Consider the following 25,711-nt stretch of genomic DNA (forward strand, 5'->3'; position numbering starts at 1 on the left):
ATTGCATCCCCTCTAGTTGGTCCCTCTATGTATTGATTTAGAAAACTTTCCTGAACACATTTTACAAACTCTAAACCATCTAGACACCTAACAGTATGGGAGACCCAATCAATATATGGAAAAATAAAATCCCCTACCACCACAACTTTATGTTTCCTGCAGTTGCCTGCTATCTCTCTGCAGATTTGCACTTCCAATTCTCTTTGACTATTGGGTGGTCTGTAATACAATCCCACTAATGTGGCCATACCTTTCCTCTTTCTCAGTTCCACCCACAAGGACTCAGTAGACAAGCCCTCTAATCTGTCCTGCCTGAGCACTGCTGTAATATTTTCCCTAACAAGCAATGCCACTCCCCCACCTTTCATTCCTCTGCCTCGATCACATCTGAAACATCGGAACCCTGGAATATTAAGCTGCCAGTCCTGCCCCTCCTGTAGCCAAGTTTCACTAATTGCTACAACGTCATAATTCCACGTGTCAATCCACACCCTCAACTCATCCGCCTTCCCCGCAATACTCCTAGCATTGAAATATATACACCTCAGAAGATTTTTACCACCACTCACAACCTTTCTATTAGTGGATTTGCTTGACGTTTAACATGATTTATTTTCACCCCAGCCATACTGTCAGCTCTGGTACTGTGGTTCCCATCCCCCTGCAAATCTAGTTTAAAGCCCCCCCAATAGCATTAACAAACCTCCCTGAAAGGATATTGGTCCCCCTGTAGTTCAAGTGTAACCCGTCTCTCTTGTACAGGTCCCACCTGCCCCAGAAGAGGTCCCAATGATCCTGAAATCTGAAACCCTGCTCCCTACACCAGTTCCTCAGCCACTTGTTCATCCTCCAGAGCATCCTATTCCTACCCTCACTGGCATATAGCACAGGTAGCAATCCTGAGATTACCACCCTCGAGGTCCTGCTTTTCAACTTCCTACTAAGCTCTCTATACTCACTCTCCAGGACCTCCAGGACATATTGACTTTGCTGGGCCATTCATGGTATCAGAATCAGGTTTATTATCACCAGCATGTGTTGTGAAATTTGTTAACTTAGCAATGGCAGTTCAATGCAATACATGATATAGAAGAAAAAAACACAAAATAAAATCATAATAAATAAATAACAGTATACATGTATTGAATAGGTTAAAAATTGTTCAAAAAACAGAACTAATACACAATAAAAAGTGAGGTAGTGTTTAAGATTTTAATGTCCATTTAGGAATTGGATGGCAGAGGGCAAGAAGATGTTCTTGAATCCTGAGTATGTGCCTTCAGGTTTCTAAACCTGATTCACAAAAAGGAAGGAAATCAGGAACTCCATGTTCCTGATTGCTTTGCTGTGGATGCTCATTCAGAGTGGTTGGAGGTTATATCAATGAGCTCAGCTACCTAAAAAGACAGTTCCGCTCTGAGGACTATCTTCCCCAGAAACGGCTTACCAGAACAAATCGTGAGTGACAACAGACCACAATACACATCAGAAGAATTGCAACTGTTAATGAAGAAAAATGACATCAGACATTTCAAATCAGCTCATCACCACCCAGCAATGAATGGGTTAGCTGAAAGGTTTATCCAAACATTCAAGAAGTCCATTAATGTGATGCCCAAGGAGGACATTTCTCTACAGCACAAGGTGGACAACTTCCTTTTTGTGTATTGAAACGCTGTTCATGCGATGACAAATCAAACACCTGTAATGCTGTTCGTGAGCAGGAATCTGAGATCTTGCACAGACCTCCTGAAACCAGACCTCTAGCGGGAAGTACAGAATAGACAGTTCATTTGTCAAGAGAAGCAGCAAGGAACATTGAAATTTGACAGGAAGTCTTAGCACATGATTACCGAGAAGACAATTGGTCACCTGCTAGGATAGTTACAAGAACTGGACCACTGATGTGCACAGATGAAGTTGGAGATCAGACAAGGAGATATCATGTGAACTAGATACTGGCTGCTCAATTGTAAAACACACCTGAGTCGATTGCATCCAACAAGATGGACACATTACCTCTCAGTGATGAAGTCACTGACAACAACATGACACCGGAAACCAAGACCATTGTCTTAGACAAGACAGTTTCCAAACCTGATGTCACTCCACAGGCCCAGAGGCGCAACAAGAACGTTATTGTAGACAAGACACCTGCTAAACCCAATGCCACTCCACATGTACAGAGGCGATATCCTGAAAGAAAAAGAGCACTACCCAAAAGGCTGAATCTTTAGAACTGTGAAGTTAGTTATTGCACTGTTAATGTGAAAGCATGTTTATATGGAATATGGGTTATGAAAGGAAAATTTAATATTTTAAATAGTTTATGTTGCATTTATCTAAAGGGGGAAGAAGTGTAATGTATGAATCTATTTCTTTCAGAGCAATGACCTCCTCCCTTAGCACTACTTACTGAACTATTGTCTGCACAAGGGCGATGCTCGCTCTCTCTCTTGTTGCAATGCAAATACACCAGTTATGCCATCTCCTGCATGCGTGCTTTTATTGAATTGATATGTAGTTGTGCACAGACACAACAGGAGACATGAATTTTTTCATTAATGTAACTGAGACCACAATGTAAACAGTGTAAGCAATACTTTAAATAAGACTGATAATGAAGTAAGGCTGTGCAAGTCCCTAGATGGTAAAAGGGAAAAAGTAAAAGGGTAGACGTTGCATCTCCTGCAATGGAATAGGAATGTGCATGAGAATATTCATGATATACAGTAATTGCATAGCTCACACTCCAGTCCGTGTGATTTTCCGTGTGACTTTAATAGTACAATTATTAAAGTACTATGTATTTGTTTGTAATGATAATTAATTTGTAACAATAGTAAATGTCAAAATATTCCTATCACAAACAGGAGAAAATCTGCTGATGTTGAAAATCCAAACAACGCACACAAAATACTGAAGGAATGCAGCAGGCCAGGCAGCATCTTGGAAAAGAGTACTGTCGGTGATTCGAGCCGAAACCATTCATCAAGACTCATCAGGTCTTCGTCAGCCCTGCTAAAGGGTCTCGGCCCAAAACATCGACTGTACTCTTTTCCATACATGGCCTGCTGAATTTCTCTAGCATTTTGTGTGTTTTGTCAGAATATTTCCTCTTGCTGCTACATGTTAGCAATATTATAAATACATTTGAATAAATGAACAGTTGATTTATCTGCTGTTTCAGTTGTTGGACCTGAGAAAACCATGAAGGGAGGATCATGATGCCAGATCTACTTAATTTTACAATTAATCAAAATGAACCAGAATCAGAAGCAGGTTTAATATCACTGGCATATGTCATGTAATTTGTTAACATTGCAGCATGATTGCAATACATGATATATAAACATGAGTACAGAGAGGAAATTAAGAACCTGGTGGCATGGTGCAAAGACAATGACCTATCCTTCGACGTCATCAAGACAAAGGAATTGGTTGTTGACTTCAGGAGGAGTAGTGGACCGCACGACCCAATTTACATCGGTGGTGCGCAAGTGGAACAGGTCAAAAGCTTTAAGTTCCTCAGGGTCAATATCACAAATGACCTGTCTTGGTCCAACCAACCGGAGTTCAATGCCAAGAAGGCCCATCAGCGCCTCTACTTCCTGAGAAAACTAAAGAAATTTGGCCTGTCCCCTAAAACCCTCACTAATTTTTATAGATGCATTGTAAAAAGCATTCTTCTAGGGTGCATCACAACCTGGTATGGAAGTTGTCCTGTCCAAGACCGAAAGAAGCTGCAGAAGATCGTGAACACGGCGCAACACATCACACAAACCAATCTCCTGTCCGTGGACTCACTTTATACCGCACGCTGTCAGAGCAGTGCTGCCAGGATAATCAAGGACACGACCCACCCAGTCAACAGACTTTCTGTCCCTCTTCCCTCCAGGAGAAGGTTTGGGAGCTTGAAGACTCATACGGCCAGATTTGGGAACAGCTTCTTTCTAACTGTGATAAGACTGCTGAATGGATCCTGACCCGGATCTGGGCCGTCCCCTCCAAATATCCAGACTTGCCTCTCGGTTTTTTTTGCACTACCTTACTTCCCATTTTTCTATTTTCTATTTATGATTTATAATTTAAATTTTTAATATTTACTAATTTTAACTATGGTTAATATCTTTAATATTTAATATTTGTAATCCAGGGAGTGTGAAGCACAGAATCAAGTATCGCTGTGATGATTGTATGTTCTAGTACCAATTGTTTGTTGACAATAAAGTATAAAGTATAAAACACTGAATTACAGTAAGTATATTTGTACATTAAACAGTTGAATTAAGATAAGTAGTGGAAAAAAGCAGATTAGAAAAAAGTAGTGAAGTAGTGTTCATGGGTTCAATGTCGATTCTGAAATTGGATAGCAGAGGGGAAGAAGCTGTTTAAAATTGCAGAGTGTGTGCCTTCAGGCTTCTGTACCTCCTTCCTGATGTTAACAATGAAAAGAGGGCATGTCCTGGGTGGTGGTGGGGTCTTTAAAGATTGAAACCACTTTTCTGATGTACCACTCCTTGAAGATGTCTTGGATACTACGGAGACTGTACCGATAATGGAGCTGACTAACTTTACAATTCTGCAGCTTACTATGATCCTGTGCAGTAGCCCACCCCCACCCCGCCATACCAGAAGGTGATGCAGCTAAATTCCCAAATTAGATCATGTGTTAATCATGTGATTGAATTTAGACAACAGAATTTTTATAAACTGAATAATCAAACCAAGAATCATAGGTGAAGAGCTTACCTCTTAAGCTTACACTGATGTTATTATGACGGCTATGAGTGACTCAGCATCCAAAGATCTCTGAAGCAGATGATTTCAAAGACTCAGAAATTTTAGAACCAATTCCTGTTCACTTTAGTCTCAAACAACTAATCACTTATTCTGGAACTGTAATCACTCATTCTAGACTCTCCAGCAAGGAGAATATCTCAAGTTCATACCTGTTTGAAAAAGATCAGTTCTCATCCTTTTAAACACCATATATCCATTTAGTTTAACCACTCAACTTTGCCAGAAATCATTCCAATGAATGTTCATGGCACCATGTCCAAGGTTGCAATTTTATTCTATACGCTTTCACCCAAGTTCTGCAAGATGTTTTTCCTCTTGGAAATACAAGAGACTGAAGATACAGAAATGACAAAACTGGAGGAACTCAACAGATCACAGAAACCCTGTATTGGGACCACTAAGATTTCAACCAGAAGCATTGGTGATTCCTTTCCCCCACAGATATTTGTCAACCCACTGAACAGATTGCTTGTTTACTATTCAAGTACCTTGGATCTGAATGTTAAATGGCTCTATCAGCATGGAAGAGCTTCAGAGAAACATAGGTTTTATAACCCAGTCAGCCCACTGAGAATGAAAGTTACTCATGTAGAACAGTTGTTACCCAACTATAGTAGGAGAAGGTTAGTCTACCTTCCACCAAAAGAGAGTCTCCAACATAACTTGTGTCTTAATGTGTGCATTATAATTATAATGCTTTGCTATTGGACATAATTTATTTTGAAACAGTATGCGTATCCAATCTTAACGATGTTGAAACTTGTAAGGATATATATAGATAAAGATTACAGTCATCTGAAAGCCTAGAATAACAATTTTCTTTTTATTGTTTGGATTATTTTGTACCAATATATTTTCATTTTCACAAACCTTTCAGCAACAGCTTTTTCCTCTCTGCCATCTCATTTCTAAATAGTCCATGAACCCATATATATTACCTCAGAAAATTTCAATAGTGCATAATCAGTCAGGGATGTAGTTGAGTGTGATTGAGAATGTTGTGGTCATGAATAGGCCAAAACCTAACGGTATGGATATGTTATTGCTGTTGTCTCTTTGCAATGAGATAGCGATCAAATAAAAGCATGCACGCTGGAGATAGTTTTAATTGGTGTATTCATATGGCAGCAAGAGAGAGAGCAATATGCATATATAGACAACAGATCAATACACATGCATAGTGCTAAGGGGAGTCATTGCCCTAAAATAAATAGATCCATACATTACACTTCCTCCCTCTTTAGATTAATGCAACATAAAACTGTATATGTACAAACCATTCAATTCCCCTTTCATAAACTATATTCCAAATGAATGTGCTTTTACAAGAATGGTCCATAACTAACTTCACTATATTAAAGATTCAATGTTTTGGGTGACACTCTGATTCTTTCAGAATAGCACCTTTGGACCTGTGGAGTAGCATCAGGTTTGGCAGGTGTCTTGTCAACGATAACATTCTTGTCACGCCTCTGGACCTGTGGAGTGGCATCAAGTTTAATAGGTGTCTTGTCTAAAACAACTTTCACAGTTTCCGGTGTCATGTTGCTGCCGGTAACGTGGTCATCACTGAGAGGTAAGTCCGGTGGCTGTAATGTGTCCTTCTTGTTGGATGCAGTCGACTCAGGTGTGTTCTTCGATTGTCCACATGATGTCTCCATGTATGATCTCCAGCATCCACTGTGTACATCCATGGTCCAGTTCTTGTAGCTATCCTAGTGGGTGTCCACTTGTCTTCTCGATACTCAAGCGCTGGGACTTCTTGTCCAACCCTGAAGATCCTTGCTGCTTCACTTGGCAACTGGCTGTACTGTTTATTCTGCACTTCCCTCTGTAGATCTGGTTTCAGGAGGCCTATGCGAGATTTCAATTTCCTCCTACTCATGAATAGCACTGCAGGTGTTTGATTTGTCATTGCATGAGCAGAGTTCTGACACACACAAAGGAAGTTGCCCTCCTTGTCTATCACTTTAATGTTCTTAAATGTTTGGATAAACCTTTCAGCTAACCCATTAGTTCCTGGGCACTGAGTAGCTGACTTGAAATGTCTGATGCCAATTTTCTTCATGAAGAGTTGGAATTCTTCTGACATGTATGGTGGTCCGTTGTCACTCACAATTTGTTCTGATAAGTCATGTCTGGTGAAGGTAGTCCTCAGAGCGGAGACAGTCTATGCTGAGGTGATTGACTGCATTGGTATAACTTCTGGCCACTTCAAATGAGAATCCACAGCAATCAGAAACTTGGAGTTCTTGAGTGACCCAACAAAATCAATATGTACTCTTTGCCATGGTGACAACAGTCGCTCTCACAGGTGTATCTGTGCCGATGGGGCTGAATTTTGAACCATTTGGCATCCTGGACAGCTTTTGGCGAAGTCTTCAATCTGCTTATACGCTCCATTCTCAAACACCTTCCATTAGCATTATGCAGCTGTGACAGTCTCAGGTTAGTGCTACTGTTTGGCCTACAGTTACCAGTTGATGCCACACTGAGAGCTTTTACTGAGTGCCAGGCTTGTTAGATTTTCTCAACCACTCACATCCAAAAAGTACTGGCCCTCCACTTTTCAATACATAAAGCTCTAAATGCTGTGTTTGGCTTCCATATGTCACATTCACTTTCAGTTTGCCTTTGGGTGACACTTTTTCACCTGTGTAGGTCTTCAGCATGATGGAAGCTTTCTCTAATGGTAACTTAGAAAACGGTCTATTGTAGTCAGCCTCTGAAATTATGAGCAAAGCTGACCCTACAGCTCCATTTTCAATTTTACACCAGGCACATTTCTTGTGATCCATATGATTTTATGATCTACTTCAGTTATACTATACAGTTCTAGGCATGACAGTTCACCTTTGTCAGACTCTGTGATGTCTGATTTTGTTTTACCCGTGTGACACTTTATGCATTTGATCAGTTTTGTGTTTGAAACTTTTCAATTGGTTGTGCTTTTTGTCTGCCTTGCACACCATCTCTATGTGACCCTGTTTGTAACACTTCCTGCAAACTTTTTCTTTGAGCAAACTGTCATTTGCATCATGGGGGGATTTGCCACATTGATAACATTTTTGGCTTTTTGCACCATTCAGCAACATTCTGTGCATTTTGCATTCTAACCTCTTTCTGGAGTTCTGCTGTATCCCTTGCTGCAGTCTCTAATGATATTGTAATGGTCAATGCCCATTCTAAGATTAGGTCCCTTTCTGACGGTGGCCTCGTTTGAATGCTTTGACTCTGCATGCCACGTACAAGCCTATCCTATAATGCATCAGAAAGCCTAGCTCTAAAATCACAGTACTGGGAAAGTTTGTGCAGTTCTGCAATGTATTCAGAAATGATTTCATCCTTTGATGGATTCCTTTTGTATAATCTAAATCTCTCAGCCAGCAGCAGGGGTTTTTACAAAAGTGAGTTTGTAAAATTGTAACAGTTTCATTGAATGCCTTGCTTGCTGACTCTTCAGGGGTTAGTAAGTTACATGAGAGATTGTATGTCCTAGGACACATTAAACTAAGAAGTGTGGGAGTATTCTCTTCCTGCACCACATTGTTTGCATTACAATACAGTTTTACACTTTCGATAAACAACTCTCAGTCTTCATTAGCGCTATCAAGTTCATCAACTTTCCCAACTGAAGCCATCGGCATGTTATTTTCACTTTCAATTTGCTAGACACGTTTTTCACTGTGTACTACGCAGCATGCTCACTCGATCCTTTGTTAGGGTCTGTGACTGCCTCCTCTGTACTGCTTAACTCTTTTCCCTCTCTGCCTCATCCCATACCTTTTCCATGCGGTTCATGATATTCTCTGACATTCAGGTTTGTACTTGTACTTCTGTCTTTGCAACTACATATCAATTAAAAAAGCTTTATTTAATCAATATGTAGGATGTGGAAGGTGTCTTTAACTGTATTCAGATTGCAGAGAGAGAGAGAGGGAGAGAGAGAGCAATGCACATGCATAGACAACAGATCAATACACATCCGTAGTACTAAGGGGAGTCATTGCTCTAAAAGAAATACTGTAGATCCACACATTACCGTTGCAAATGGAATTAAAGCTTGCATAGCTCACTTTACATGCTGAGGATAGGCTTCTCTCAATGAATACTAGAATTCTCCAAGGCTTTTTGAATAAACTCCAATCTTAGTACAGTTTTTGTTCTAAGATCAATTAGTTCATCTTTTGCTAGATCAACCCCTTCAATTCAATTTATATCAGAAAGAAAAGGGTTGCAGATTCATGATTCAACTTTAATGCCGTCAAGGTGGAAATGGCTTTTGAAAGAGTTCTGAAGTGTTTCTGGGTGTTCGCAGATGTCTCTCTTCAAAGAAATTGATGGATAATTCTGTGTCTCAACACCATCTTAGTAAAGCACTTCCTCCAGCATTTGAAAGTAGTTTGCAAAGATGTCGGCCTCTATTCTCTTCTTCCATATCGGCAGCTTAGCCAATAAGACTTGTAATTTTTCAGTAGTATCCATAATGGTGACTCCAGGACTTTGAGTGGAAAGATTTATTTCATTCATAAGGTTAAAAATATCGGCCAGGTAAGCCAACCTATGGATACTATCCTATTTTTTTCAAACTACCTTAAGACTGGGTTTTCCGTTTCTTTCAGAAAAAAAATGGAACTTCTGACTTAATTCAAATAAGTGCTTCAGGACTTGAAAGCCAATGAATTTCTGTGTGGTAGAAAATCACTTCATATTGTGCACCCATTTCTTTAAAAAGTAATTTAAAAATGCTATTATTCAGAGACCCTTTTCTAATAAAGTTAATGACTTTTATGGCTGTTAACTAAACTCTTTTCGGGATTGTTTCCAGAGTGTTTATTGCCAGTGCATGTCTGTGTAAAAATAGACAATGAGTGATGATGATGTGAGGAGCTAGCTTTTACACTAAAGTAGCAAAAGCAGATGTATTATCAAGCACCACAGGAGCTCCATCTGTGCAAAGAGTATGAAATTTATCTTTCCATTCAAAGTTTCATTTGGCAAAAAAAACTTTTTACTTCTTCCAGAACATCGGCCTTTGTAGTTTCCAAAAGGGGCTCACAAAATAAGAATTCTTCTTTGAAAGCATCAGCTTGTGTATAGCAAACAAAAACAAGGAGCTGACTACATGAGAGATAGCTGCAGTTTCATCCAGTTGCATACCAAATGGGAATTGTGAGACCAGCTTCAAAATGTTAAAAGAAATTTCAACTATTCTAGAACATTTCATAAGGGAACAGCTTCCAGCTTTTTCCTCTCTGTTCCAGTCCACAAATTAGCTTGACCATTTCCAGTGCACATGGCTTCACACAAGTTCTCCAGTAGTGTCAGGTTTCATTTGTTTAACAATCTGGTAAGCAAATTTATAGGATGCTTTAAGAAACGTTTTTTTTTGTGAAATGGCAAATTGAAGTTTTGTAAGTGTCCCAACTTTTGAGAATTGAGCTTTCTTCACACAAAAAAGCCCTGCATCTCTAGATGGATTTTCAGGATGGACAGAGGCGAGGTGCTGTTTCAGTTATGCTGGCTTCATAGTTCCATTCACAAGAAATTTTCCACACAAAAACCATTGTGGCTTTTGTGTCACATCAGTCCCATTAACACAAGTGAAACCACATAATATATAGTTTTCATCATGTTTCTTTTTCTTTGACATTTCAACTTAAATTAGGTCTGCAAAATATGCAAAATAAATAAAGCTAAAATAAAATATTTGATTCAATTGACATTCTTTGAAACCCTTTTTTATGGTTTTCAAGAAATTTGTTTAATAAATCTGCAATGAAATAAGTGATCTGTATTTTAATTAAGTGAAGCGTATGATATTCAAGAAGTTTGTATGCCAAGTAAGTAACATAAAGGTTTTACAAAATCTGAATTTTTAACATGTTTAGCGGATAGACACAAGGATTACAGCACTAACTCTGGGTTCATGTCCATCCTGGAATTTGGCTATTGTTGCACAGGGAGTCGCATGATATTACAAAAGGCCATGCAGCCTTACAGAGAGTTAGGGATTCTCAGCTGAATCATTCAGTTTTGCAAAACTTTAACAAACGATAAAAACTACTCACTTCCTTTGACACATTGATCACAAGCAGTTGTAGAAAGGAAATAATGGAGAACAAAGTATATGTCTGGATCACAAATGTGAGAACATGTGTCTTCACCGTTTGGTGTCTGAATGACTCTTAGGTGCCAGGCTGTCCACTAGTTGACCAGCTACGTTGCACAAGCATCTGCAAGCAGGAAGACTGGAACCTCTTTCAATCTAGTAGTGGGTGTAATAATTATCTGTAATTTTGGAGTAGTGATGAGCATGCTGTAAATGATATTTTGAGATATTTGTATCAATTGTAATGTCATAATGAAAATATCTGTGATTTCTATTGGTGACGAAGTCACAGGTACAGCTGATACCACTGTGGTTTGTTGCCTACATTCATAATTGAAGGAAATGTGAAACTTCAGTGAGAGATTGGTGAAAATAAAGATGTAGTTTTTTTTCTTATCCAAGTTCATGGATCTCTGGAATCTATCCATGGACCCCAGGTTAAGAACCTCTGCTTTAGAGTAAACATCCAGTAAGCAGCAGTTCTGTGGGCAAAAATGCTTTGTTAATTAGAGAGGTCAGAGGAGAGTGATTATACTGCTTCAAGCTCACAGAAAGATCGCAGTAACTCAAATAACTATTTATTACAACAGTGGTGTGCAGAAGAACACCTCTGAATGAACGACATGTCAAACCTTGAAGTCGATGGGCTACAGCAGTCGAAGAACACAAACATACACATGTAGAGGACATGGAATCAATCCGGTGCTTTTGAAAACTGCCAAACATAATCATTTTCTGCTTTTTTATTGCAGTATTAATGTCCTTTATCTATTAAAGTTCTAGATAATTTTTATCCTCCCAATATATCACTGTTCTATCCCTTAAAAAAATTATTGTGAAGCTGTCTTAGTAATTAAGTAAACTGTCAAAGGAGTTCTACTTAGCATAGGTCTATTACACCATTCTTAGAACAAAATGATAATTATGGAATACAAATTTTAAATAATCCGTATTTGGCCAAGTTCCAAGACTCTCCTTCCAAACAAAGTTACAGTTTGCATTGAACATTTTCTTTTTTTTTTAAATGTTGCTTTCTCAAAGTAGCTAAATTTTCAATGCAGATTACATACTGCTGACCAGCCCCCACACTTCCTCATTATCATCCCAGTTATAAAAGGGATTGAGTTCAGCTTTCGTGTATATTATATGAATGATCAAAAGATAACAGTCCTGATGTGACTGAATTATAAGATTAAGTACTGAAACAGTGTGGAAGCAGTTAAATGTTGTCTGATAATGAATGCCTTGTCCACCAGTGTCATCCAGGTGTGAGTATGAATAAAACAACAATGTGTTTGATGAATGCATTGTTACAACATGCCTGCTTGTTGCAGTTGAATACCACGCTTTCAGTTTTCACTATTGCTCTTCATGGGTCTGTTGGATCATGTTGAATACTTATCATTCTTCCACTGTTTTGGAACTGATTGTCATTTGCTGCAGCAATTATTTTCCTAATGCTCTAGTGTCAAAATCAGTCAAAGGACAGCCTGCAGATGTAGTGCAAATTAAATATTATCTGGATCAAACACTTGTCAATGAGTCCTCTACTACTTTTTGTTCCTCCTGCAAAATAAATTGATCTTTACTCCTTGTGAAGTTATTATAGTGTAGTTTTTTATGAGTTGGTCATGATTTGTCATATAATTGGGCTAACCTTGTGATTTTATAAAAACTCTTTATTATTGTGAAGGATATTTTCAATCAAAGCGTGGAGTTTTTGTTTGAATAGTCCTGTACTGTGTTTGTGTTGTTTCTACACCTTAAGCAAACACAGTTCCCAAACCTAGGCTCAGAGGGGACCAGACATCCTCTCAGGCCTCTCTCTGATAATCGCTAGCTGCAATATCTGGCAGAATCCTGAGAGAAGATTGAGTTGATCTGCTGCTTTCATTTGCTGATGGGCTTCTGATATCCACCTATTACATCCCAAAGGAAATAACACTGTTGCAGTAGCATTACAAGTGCACAGATATATAAATATTAGAAGAGAAGTAGAAAGAATTTTAAAAAAATAAGTTACATCAAACAGTCTAACACGAGGAGATCATCGCTTCTCCGGATATAGATTGACTCATTATAAAGCCTAATGGCCGAGGGTAAGAATGACCTCATCTACTGCTCTTTGCAGCAGCACAGTTGTCTTCTTAGTTTATTACTAAAAGTGCTCCTCTGTTCAGCCAAGGTGAGAAGTATTGTCCAGAATTGCCAGGATTTTCCGTAGGGTCCTTTGTTCTACCACAGCCTCCAGTGTGTCCAGTCTGACTCCTATAACAGAGCCAACATTTGTAACCAGCTTATTGAGCCTGTTGGCATCACCCATGTTGATGCCATTGTCACAGCACACCACCACATGGAAGATTGTACTGGTGACAACAGACCAGTAGAACATTTGAAGGAGAGGCCTGCGTACTCCAATGGACCTCAGTCTCCTCAGGAAGTAGAGGCGATTCTGGCCCTTCTTGTACACATCCTCTGTGCTGGTGCTCCACTGAATTACATCTTGGTAATGGTGCTATGGTGTTCAAAAATGTTTGATTTTATTTATTGTTCAGCTGCTGTGGAGACATGAAGCTGCTCCACTGTGCCAACTCAGTGGTTCAACTCTGCCAAAGGGCCAGGCATGACAAGTGCTTGTTGGAGGGAGGAGACATGAAACGACACATGTGTGGTAGAAGTTATGCATTTAATTAGGAGATCAAAGCTGCTGATGTTGTGGTCTATATAATATTAGAGAGACTATGATAGGAATAGCTATTGTCATTTACAATAATTGTGCATCAGGCTGCAAGATCAATTCAGGGAAAATGATAAAAGATAAAATTGCAGTTGTTCAGTTTGAAAGCAAGAAGTATTTATAACACCCTAAATAGATAAAATTGTTCAATTTTATAGTCATTACAGAGACATGGTTGTATGAAGATGAAAGGGAAACTAAGGATTCTAGGGTAGGTGATATTTCAATGGAACACAAGGTGATGGACAGCCTTGGTAACAAAGGCTGATGTAATACCAGCAGTGAGCAATGATCTTAGTTCAAAAAAATAAGAAATAGAATCAATATATGTGTAATAAGAGAAAACAAGGAATAAAAAAAATCCCTTATGGAAGCATATTACAGGTCTCCTAACAGATTCCTCACCGTAAGAGTGAGTTTAATTCTGAAACTAAAAGAGCTCTCTGTCCCAGAGGGTCATGAATGCTCGATTATTGAAGTTATTCAAGGAATATGTTGATGTTTGGGCTCCTGAGAGATCAAGGTCTGGCAGAAAGTGGACGAGGTGGAAGTTAAGCCATGATCTTTTTAAATGTCAAACTAACCTCAAGCAACTATCTGACTTGTATTTACATTATTCTTAATAGTTTTGTTTATTTTGATCAAAGACTTTGTAATCTAATGTCTGTTGTAGATGATTATTACAATTCTTCGAGCTCCACAATAACAATACTAAAACTACTGGAGGATTTCCGTTTCTGGAAACACAGCTAACAGTGCACTGTTTGTGAAATGACTGCAATATGCATATTAAAGGCAGCAACAACCAAAACAATTATCTCCCTATGGCAAGAATCTTTCAGGATAACTTAGTTAGATCAGCAAAGAGACTAGAGTGATGATTTCTGCAGCCTCATACCCAAATCCCAAATCCCAACAACCACCCTCCCCCTACTTCCCTTGATTTTGGGACATTTGGTTCCTGCCTAGCAGAGTCAAGAAGATATACCAGAGTAATGCAAGCCTGCATGTGCACTGGAATTTTAGTTTGTAGCACATTACCCTGTGTGATTTAGGAAAATAAGATAAAGGTGTTCAATAAAACATTTAAAAAAATATCAAAAGACACCAACTGTGAAGATATCCCAATAATATTGATTTCATCTTTGTCTATTTTAGTTTTATTAATTTACATTTTTGAATTGAACAGCTGTACCTGTTCTCAAAATTCTTCAAAATGATAAATTAATTTTTACTACAAGTACCAGCATACAATTTAGTAGAGAATTTCAGGTTGTATACTGTATAGATTCTCTGATATTAAATTGAACCATTAAACCATTGAATAACAAGCAGAACATGCTTCTCATGTCAATATATATGCTGTCTTGTAATGCTACTAAATTTAGTGTTTGTACAATTTTTTAAAGCACAGAACTGTTACACTTCGCAGACAGCCTGTTGGTGGAATGGGTCTAAGCATTAAGGTAGGTGTTATTTTCTCTGTCCTTTTATTTATGTTAATAATATTTTGCAGTAACATGTATCATGGTTTCTTATCGTTTTCTCTCTGTTCTTCAGGGAGGTGCAGAGCATGGTGTTCCAGTTGTCATATCAAAAATCTTCAAAGATCAAGCAGGTAAGTTTCATTCAAAAAAAAACATATTCTTTTAGTTGCCATTTTAAAATTAAATCATACAGCCTTTGAGTAGTGCAGCATCGAACAGGCTCTTTGGTCCATTATGCCTATCCTCACTGATCCCAGTTGCCTGTAGAGTCATAGAGTCATAGTACAGTACAGAAGCAGACCCTTCAGCCCTTCTATTTAGCACTAGTGTAACATTATTTAAACTGCCCACTCCCTTCCACCTGTACCGGGAACATAGCCCTCCCCACCCTATCCATGTACCTATTCAAACTTAACGTAAACGTTGAAATCGAGCTTGCATGTGTTGAAATCCACACTTTCACGACCCCCTGAGTGAAGATGTTTCTCCTCATGTTTCCTTAAACTTTTCACCTTTCACCCTTAACCTATGACGTCTGGCTGTAGTCCCCACCACATCTGTTTCATTGCATTTACCCTGTCTACTTTGTCGTTGAGCGGCATTCAATGACTCATTCTTGGCAACCCGATGGTTGATTACCAGGCCTTTCTTCCACGCAGATGCTGCTGCTGCCCAGATTGGGACCTGGTCAGATTCGAACTGAGAACCATCTGCCTCAAAGAGGTCCTGGACTGATGCCACTACACCACTGACCAGCCCTATCAATACTCCTCAGAATTTTTGCAATCCTCTATCAAATCTCCTTTCAATCTTTTATGTTCATAGAATAACGTTCTAACCTATTCAATCTTTCCATATAACTCAGGTCTTCCAGACCCAGCAATATTCTATATTTTTTCTGTACTCTTTCAACCTTATTTATATCTTCCCTGTATTAATTCTATTTCCCTCTATCCCTTGTTCATTAAAGTAACTATATAACTGCCTCTTAAATATTGTTACTGTTCCTTTCTCTGCAGCTTATTCCAGCTAACAGCTGCTGCAATTGAAAAGTGTACACCTCAAATCCCCTTTAAACATCCTCCCTATAATCTTAGATCTTATCCCCTTTGTACAGGCATGAGAACGAAGGGAATATAAGTGTGCTCTCACGTTATTGAGATTGACTTGAATAAAGGATAGTTCACTTTAAGGATTACGATTAGCTTTATTTGTCACATGTACGTCAAAAAACGTTATGTCCGAGGATATGCAGGGGGCAGCCTTGAGCGCCAACATAGCATGCCCACATCTTACTACCCATACGTTTTTGGAATGATGTGAGAGGGAACAGGAGCACCTGGAGGAACTCCACAGGTCCTGGGAAAAATGCACAAATTTCTTACAGAGTCAGGGATTGAAACCTGATCACAGGCACTGTGAAAAGTTGCTGTACCGCTTGAACAGGAGCTCAGCACTTAAAACACCACTCTGTTGATGAGGACTAATTTCCACCATGGTTCACACAATCCACCAGCATCTGTTACATTTTTGTTCTTCAAATATTCTTCACTGACCATAGAAACCCCATGAAATACATTAGGAATTTGTTCTTAATGAAAACGAATGTTGAAGTTTTCCAAAGCAGTTAGCAAATCCTATTTTATAATCAGCCTGGGTGACTCATGTCTGTAGAGCCATCTGCTTATTTTTAAAAAAATCTTCTATTAATTTTGTGCAAGTAATCCACATTTAGTTATTTGAACAGTGGTAACTGATGAAATTGCAATAAGAAATTCTTGAAATAACTTTTTAAGTTCAGAATCTTGTCTTCAGGGAGGTTCTACAGCATTAACAAAATTAACTCCACTAAAAGAATACATATTTAATGAAATGACTGTGTTCTATAAATATCAGTCGACTGCCTGGCAGAAACAAATTTATTTATTGAGAGATGCAACGTGACAACAGGCCCTTCCAGTCCACAAGCCAGCACTGCCCAATGACAGCCATGTGACCAAGTAACCTACTGGAATGTGGGAGGAAACTCAAGCAGTTAACAGGGAGAACACACAGATTCTTACAGACAACGGCAGAATTGAACAGGGTTACTGGCACTGTAATAATGTTATGCTAACTGTTACGCTGTTTTGCCACCCAAAATGAACAACTTTAAGGACTAACCCATGTTTTGCTCTTCATAAGATTCTGGTGTAGTACCTCATTTGTTCAAATGTACCACCATCAGCAGGACTCATTTAGGCTGCTGCACTGAAAAAGAAACACAATTCTAAGCACCTTGTTGGCATGCAACCAAATCCAATGTACTAGTCTTAGTGAACTTCCACTCGTCAATGTGATTGGCTCTGGTTATTCTTCTGCAAGAGCAATGAAGAACTGTTCAAAAGTTAGAATTTTTTCTCCCAATTCCAAAATCTTTGCGAGTACAATTAATGCACACAATTACTTATAGTGTACTGTGTATGCTAACTACAGTGACAGTTCAGTACTGGCACGTATACATTGAGACAAATTAAAATCCTGTAGGCATTCAGCACACTTTATGCATGGTATTCCTCTTCACTCTTTGTCTGCATAGCAGTTATTAATGGCCTATCTTTTTTCCTATGGCAGAATTGTGAATAAATGAGCATCATGCTTCAACATAATGGTGCTCGTAGTTATGATGCAAAGTAACCTGCAGCAGGAATATCTGCCATTCAGTTTTTATGATATTGTGAATAGATCAGAAATTACAATGTAAAACCAAGATGTCTATGACTGAAACATCGTAAGGGAGAATGAGGCAGTCATAGATGAGAGCTACAGGGAGGTAGTCACACCTAGGCTGCTGGAAGCAGGAAGTTGGGTTATTGTCAAAGGGGGGAAAGCGAAGGTGAGTAGACAGGTAGTGCAGAGCACCGCTGTAGCCATTCCCCAAAATAATAAGTTTACCGTCCTGGATACTGTTGGCGGGGGTGACCGACCAGGCGTGAGCCACGGTGGTAGGGCCTCTGGCATTGAGTCTGCCCTGTGGTGCAGAAGGGTGGGATGGAGAAGAGGAGAGCTGTCGTCATTGGAGACACTATAGTCAGGGAAGCAGACAGGAGATTTTGTGGATGTGAGAAGGATACCCGCATGGTTTGTTGCCTCCCGGTGCCAGGGTCCAGGATGTCCTTGACCGGGTGCACGACATCCTGGTAAGAGAGGGAAAGCAACCAGAAGTTGTGATACATGTTGCCACCAACGACATCAGGAGGAAGAGGGATGAGGTCCTGAAGTGTGAGTTTCGGGAACTAGGCAGAAGGCTGAAGAACGAGACCTCAAGGGTGGCGTTCTCAGGATTGCTGCCAGTGCTATGTGATAGTGATGGTAAGAATTGGAGGAGATGACAGTTGAATGCGAGACTGAGGAGTTGGTACAGGGGGCAGGGTTTTAGATTTTTGGATCATTGGGATCTCTTCTGGAAGGTGGGACCTGTACAGATTGGATGGGTTGCACCTAAACTCGAGGGGGAGCAATATCCTTGCAGGTAGGTTTGCTAGCATGGTTCGGGAGGGTTTAAAATAATTTGCAAGGGGGATGGGACCCAGAGCAATTGAGCAGTGAAAGAAGTGCATGGAGTAAAGCCAGATAATAGACAGTAGACAATAGGTGCAGGAGTAGTCCATTCGGCCCTTCGAGCCAGCACCACCATTCACTGTGATCATGACTGATCATCCACAATCAGTATCCAGTTCCTGCCTGATCCCCATAACCTTTGATTCCGCTATCTTTAAGAGCTCTATCCATCTCTTTCTTGAAAGCATCCAGAGACTTGGCCTCCACAGCCTTCTGGGGCAGAGCATTCCATATATCCACCATTCTTTGGGTGAAAAAGTTTTTCCTCAACTCCGTTCTAAATGGCCTACCCCTTATTCTTAAACTGTGGCTGCTGATTCTGGACTCACCCATCAGCGGGAACATGCTTCCTGCCTCCAGCGTGTCCAATCCCTTAACAATCTTATAAGTTTCAATAAGATCCCCTCTCAGCCTTCTAAATTCCAGAGTACACAATCTTTCGACATATGACAGTCCCACCATCCCGGGAATTAACATTGTGAACCTACGCTGCACTCCCTCAATAGCAAGAATGTCCTTCCTCAAATTTGGAGACCAAAACTGCACACAGTACTCCAGGTGTGGTCTCACCAGGGCCCTGTACAGCTGCAGAAGGACCTCTTTCTCCTATACTCAATTCCCCTTGTTATGAAGGCCAGCATGCCATTAGCTTTCTTCACTGTCTGCTATACTTGCATGCTTGCTTTCAGTGACTGATGTACAAGAACACCTAGATCTCATTGTACTTCCCCTTTTCCTAACTTGACTCCGTTTAGATAATAATCTGCCTTCCCGTTCTTACCAGCAAAGTGGATAACCTCACATTTATCCACATTAAACTGCATCTGCCCACTCACCCAGCCTGTCCAAGTCACCCTGCATTCTCATAACATCCTCCTCACATTTCACACTGCCACCCAGCTTTGTGTCATCGGCAAATTTGCTAATGTTACTTTTAATTTCCTCATCTAAATCATAATATATATTGTAAATAGCTGCAGTCCCAGCACTGAACCCTGTGGTACCCCACTGGTCACCGCCTGCCATTCCGAAAGGGACCCATTAATCGCTACTCTTTGTTTTCTGTCAGCCAGCTAATTTTCAATCCCAGTCGGTACTCTGCCCGCAATACCATGTGCCCCAATTTTGCCCGCTAATCTCTTATGTGGGACTTTATCAAAGGCTTTCTGAAAGTCCAGGTACACTACATCCACTGGCTCTCCCTTGTCCATTTTCATAGTTACATCCTCAAAAAATTCCAGAAGATTAGTCAAGCACGATTTCCCCTTCGTAAATCCATGCTGACTCGGACCTGACCCTGTTCCTACTATCCAGAAGTGTCGTAATTTCATTTTTTCTAATCTAACATTAGAGATCTAACATATAGAGAGGCTTTGAGGAAAGAGAAGCTGAATAAAGGGTGTAAATGTAGTAAGGTACAAGGGGTAAAGTGCGTGTACTTCAATGCAAGAAGCATCAGGAACAAAGGTGATGAACTGAGAGCTTGGATACATACATGGAATTATGATGTAGTGGCCATTACAGAGACTTAGCTGGCATCAGGGCAGGAATGGATTCTCAATATTCCTGGATGTCAGTGCTTTAAAAGGGATAGAGAGGGGGGAAAAGGGGAGGAGGGGTGGTATTACTGGTCAGGGATACTATTACAGCTACAGAAAGGGTGGGTAACGTAGCAGGATCCTCTTTTGAGCCAGTATGAGTGGAAGTCAGGAACAGGAAGGGAGCAGTTACCCTATTGGGAGTATTCTATAGGCCCCATGGTAGTAGCAGAGATACAGAGGAGCAGATTGGGAGGTAGATTTTGGAAAGGTGCAAAAATAACAGGGTAGTTATAATAGGTAACCTTAACTCCCTAATATTGATTGGTACCTGATTAGTTCCAAGGGTTTAGATGGGGCAGAGTTTGTTAAGTGTGTCCAGGACGAATTCCTGTCACAGTACGTGGACAGACCGACTAGGAGGAATGCCATACTAGATCTAGTATTTGTAACGACCCGGGTCAGGTCAACGATTTCTCAGTGGATGAGCATCTGGGGGACAGTGAGCACCGCTCCCTGGCCTTTAGCATTATCATGGAAAAGGACAGAATCAGAGAGGACAGGAAAATTTTTAATTGGGAAAGGGCAAATTATGGGACTATAAGGCTAGAACTTGTGGGTGTGAATTGGGATGATGTTTTTGCAGGGAAATGCAGTGTGGACATGTGATCGATGTTTAGGGATCTCTTGCAGGATGTTAGGGATAAATTTGTGCCAATGAGGAAGATAAAGAGTGGTAGGGTGAAAGATCCATGGGTGACAAGTGAGGTGGAAAATCTTGTCAGGTGGAAGAAGGCAGCATACATGAGGTTTAGGAAGCAAGGATCGGATGGGTTTATTGAGGAATATAGGGAAGCAAGAAAGGAGCTTAAGAAGGGGCTGAGAAGAGCAAGAAGGGGGCATGAGAAGGCCTTGGCAAGTAGGGTAAAGGAAAACCCCAAGACATTCTTTAATTATGTGAAGAAAAAAAGGATGACAGGAGTGAAGGTAGGACGGATTAGAGATAAAGGTGGGAAGATGTGCCTGGAGGCTGTGGAAGTGAGCAAGGTCCTCAATGAATACTTCTCTTCGGTATTCACCAATGAGAGGGAAATTGATGATGGTGAGGACAATATGAGTGAGGTTGATGTTCTGGAGCTTGTTGATATTAAGGGAGAGGAGGTGTTGGAGTTGTTAAAATACATTAGGACAGTAAGTCCCCGGGGCCTGACGGAATATTCCCCAGGCTGCTCCATGAGGCGAGGGATGTGATTGCTGAGCATCTGGCTAGGATCTTTATGTCCTCGTTGTCTACGGGAATGGTACTGGAGGATTAGAGGGAGGCGAATGTTGTCCCCTAGTTCAAAAGAGGTAGTAGGGATAGTCCGGGTAATTATAGACCAGTGAGCCTTAAGTCTGTGGTGGGAAAGCTTTTGGAAAAGATTCTTAGAGATAGGATCTATGGGCATTTAGAGAATTATGGTCTGATCAGTGACAGTCAGCATGGCTTTATGAAGGGCAGATCGTGTCTGACAAGCCTGATAAGAGTTCTTTGAGGAGGTGACCAGGCATATAGATGAGGGTAGTGCAGTGGATGTGATGTATATGGATTTTAGTAAGGCATTTGACAAGGTTCCACACAGTAGGCTTATTCAGAAAGTCAGGGGATCCAGGGAAGTTTGGCCAGGTGGATTCAGAATTGGCTTGTCTGCAGAAGGCAGAGGGTTGTGGTGGAAGGAGTACATTCAGGTTGGAGGGTTGTGACTGGTGGTGTCGCACAAGGATTGGTTCTGGGACCTCTAATTTTTGTGATTTTTATTAATGACCTGGATGTGGGCATAGAAGGGTGGGTTGGCAAGTTTGCGGACGACGCAAAGGTTGTTGGTGTTGTAAATAGTGTAGAGGATTGTCGAGGATTGCAGACAGACATTGATAGGATACAGGAGTGGGCTGAGAAGTGGCAGATGGAGTTCAACCTGGAGAAGTGTGAGGTGGTACACTTTGGAAGGACAATCTCCAAGGCAGAGTACAAAGTAAATGGCAGGATACCTGATAGTGTGGAGGAGCAGAGGGATCTGGGGGTACATGTCCACAGATACCTGAAAGTTGCCTCACAGGTAGATAGGGTAATTAAGAAAGCTTATGCAATGTTAGCTTTCATAAGTCGAGGGATAGAGTTTAAAAGTCTCGAGGTAATGATGCAGCTCTGGTTAGGCCACATTTGGAGTATTGTGTCCAATTCTGCTCGCCTCACTATAGGAAGGATGTGAAAGAATTGGAAAGGGTACAGAGGAGATTTACCAGGATGCTGCCTGGTTTAGAGAGTATGCATTATGATCAGAGATTAAGGGAGCTGGGGATTTACTCTTTGGAGAGAAAGAGAATGAGAGGAGACATGATAGAGGTATACAAGATTTTAAGAGGAATAGATAGAGTGGATAGCCAGTGCCTCTTCCCCAGGGCACCACTGCTCAATACAGGAGGATATGGCTTTAAGTTAAGGGGTGGGAAGTTTAACGGAGATATTAGAGGAAGATTTTTTAGTCAGAGTATGGTTGGTGCGTGGAATGCACTGCCTGAGTCAGTGGTGGAGGCAGATACACTAGTGAAATTTAAAAGACTACTGGACAGGTAAATGGAGGAAGTTAAGGGTGGGGGTTTATATGGGAGGCAGCGTTTGAGGGTTTGCACAACATTGTAGGCCGAAGGGCCTGTACTGCGCTGTACTATTCTATGTTCTATGTTCTATATAATTTATTTGTGTGATAGTGTAAATAACTGGACAGACCTGTTACTCAATCATCCTTTAAATGAAATGAAATTGGGTTTGTAGTACTATAGTTGTTGACGAAGGTCAGGAAAGTAATGCAAGCAATTCATCAATATTTTAGCTTATTTTAAATTGCCCAGGAGGATATGAAAGAAAATTACTTAAATTGCTGACCTGATATCTAGAAGTTTAAGCCAATTAATCCAGAAACATGAGTTTGAATCCTATGTTCAGCTAGGGAAATGACCGACCAATTTGTCTGTGCAAAACCTGGAAAACAGGCATTGTGTAGTTGGGAGTTGTATTTACATGGTGAAACCTAATTTTATGTCATTTCTGGTTGAATTAATTGCAGTCATAAATATTGTTTTGATGTATTGAATGTGAGAATTTTATCTATTTTGGTGCTTTTTGTCCAGCTCACCCAAAATTCACCTCCAGCACAATTTACAAATTGATCTGAACCATAACTGGAACTGTTCACTTACAGAGAAACAACTATTTGATAATGATGAAGGTTCATGTTGAGTAAAATTTAAAGAGACTGACAAAAACGTTTGAACGTTTGTCCGTTCTTGGACTGTATTCCTTGGAGTTTAGAAGAATGAGGGGAGAGCTCATAGAAACATTTTGAATGTTGAAAGGCATGGACAGAGTGGATGTGGCAAAGCTGTTTCCCATGATGGGGGAGTCTAGTACGAGAGGGCATGACTTAAGGATTGAAGGGTGCCCATTCAGAACAGAAATACGAAGAAATTTTTTTAGTCAGAGGATGGTGAATCTATGGAATTTGTTGCCACGGGCGGCAGTGGAGGCCAAGTCATTGGGTGTATTTAAGGCAGAGATTGATAGGTATCTGAGTAGCCAGGGCATCAAAGGTTATGGTGAGAAGGCGGGGGAGTGGGTCTAAATGGGAGAATGGATCAGCTCATGATAAAATTGCGGAGCAGACTCGATGGGCCGAATGGCTGACTTCTGCTCCTTTGTCTTATGGTCTTATGGTCTTATAATCATCCTGAGGTCATTGTCACGGCACTATACAACTCTTTGTCAAAGCACATCTCAAGCATGAAGTGAAAGGGATTAGCTTGAAGACCAAGAAGAAATTTTGCAGAAAAAGAAGTGGTTGCATGTTCATCAGATCAGAAAAAATAAAACATTTGTAGAATGAATCTAATATAAAAAGCAAGTACCAAAAATAGGCTTTAAAGAGACACCCTCAGATTAACATTTCCAGCTGGGCCAATAAATGTGCAGGCCCATTTCAACATTGTTCTTGCACCCCCTGCTCTCAAAGATCTACGGATCCTGACTCGGATCTGGGCCGTACCCTCCAAATATCAGGACCTGCCTCTCGGTTTTTTTGCACTACTTTACTTCCCATTTTTCTATTTTCTATTTATGATTTATAATTTAAATATAAATTATTTATAATTTATAATCCAGGAAGCGGGAAAGGCAGAATCAAATATCGTTGTGATGATTGTACGTTCTAGTATCAATTGTTTGGCGACAATGAAGTATAAAGTCAAAGTTAGAGTCAACCTTTTTCTCAGAAACTAGTGAAGGAAGTTGGGTGTGACCTTTAAGTTTTGCTCCTTCACCTCTATAACTGCAGAGCTCCCAAAAAGGTGACCTTCATAGAGAAATAAAAACAGGAAAAGTTGGAAATATTAAGCAGATGAATCCAATTCTGATTCTGTGTTTGGTGTAAAACGAACTTTTGAGTATTATTTGCTACATCTAGGATCGTGAGGAGAAATTTTGTTTTGCAATTGATGCTAAGAAATTTCAGTATTTGTTTTGGAATAGTTAAAAATAAACATAGTTTAAGAGAGTGCTTATGGTATTTAAACATTAAAAATGGTTTTAATGAATATTCAAGTCCCAGTTTTAGTAACAGAAAGAATGAAATCACCAGAATGTTCAAAATATCTCTCTGGTTGACTAAAATTAGTGCTCATTACCCAGTGTGAAACATGTAATTCCATCTCTGTGATTAACTCTTAACTGCACTGTGAAATGCCCAGGATGGATATTAAATTCTGGCCTTGCCAGCAAGGTGAGTAAGCTATAAACAAAATAAAAACCTATGTTGCTCTCTCCACCATCAGCTGGATTGGTATTCAGATCAACTACACCCCAAGGTTCTGAAAGAGGTAGCTTAGAAGATTGTGGAAACATTAGTAGTGATCTTTCAGGATTCACTAGATTCTGGGATGGTCCCAGAGTTGTTCTGGAGGACTGGAAAATTGTAAATATCATTCGACTCTTTAAGAAGGGAGGGAGCCAAATGACAGGAAATTCTTGGCCAGTGAGCCTGACTTCAGTGGTTGGCAAGATGTTGGAATCCATTATTATAGATGAGATTTCAGGATACTTAGAGGCACATGATAAAATTGGCCCATGTCAGTTTCTTTAAGGGTGTATGTCACCTGACAAAACATTTGGAATTCTTTGAGAAAATAACAGGCAGGATAGACAAAGGACAGTCAATGGATGTTGTGTACTTGGGTTTTCAGAAAGCCTTTGACAATGTTCTGCACATGAAGCTGCTAAACAAGATAATAGTCCATGGTATTACAGGAATTATACTTGCAAGGATAGAAGTCTGACTGACTGGCAGGAGGTAAAGAGTGGAAATAAAGGTGATATTTTCTGATTGCCTGTCAGTGACTAGTGGTG

General features: G+C 40.1%; 1 protein-coding gene across 1 annotated transcript in view; it reads left to right on the forward strand.

Annotated features, from left to right (window-relative positions):
• sntg2 (syntrophin, gamma 2) overlaps positions 1–25,711 on the forward strand; it is a 292,569-nt gene that overhangs the window by 61,162 nt on the left and 205,696 nt on the right. Inside the window, exons 4-5 of the mRNA XM_072280480.1 lie at positions 15,062–15,118; positions 15,213–15,270. Coding sequence (XP_072136581.1) covers positions 15,062–15,118; positions 15,213–15,270 — 115 coding nt within the window. The remainder of the gene's footprint in view (positions 1–15,061; positions 15,119–15,212; positions 15,271–25,711) is intronic.

Source organism: Mobula birostris, chromosome 2, assembly GCF_030028105.1.
Source record: "Mobula birostris isolate sMobBir1 chromosome 2, sMobBir1.hap1, whole genome shotgun sequence".
Classification (NCBI taxonomy): domain Eukaryota; kingdom Metazoa; phylum Chordata; class Chondrichthyes; order Myliobatiformes; family Myliobatidae; genus Mobula; species Mobula birostris.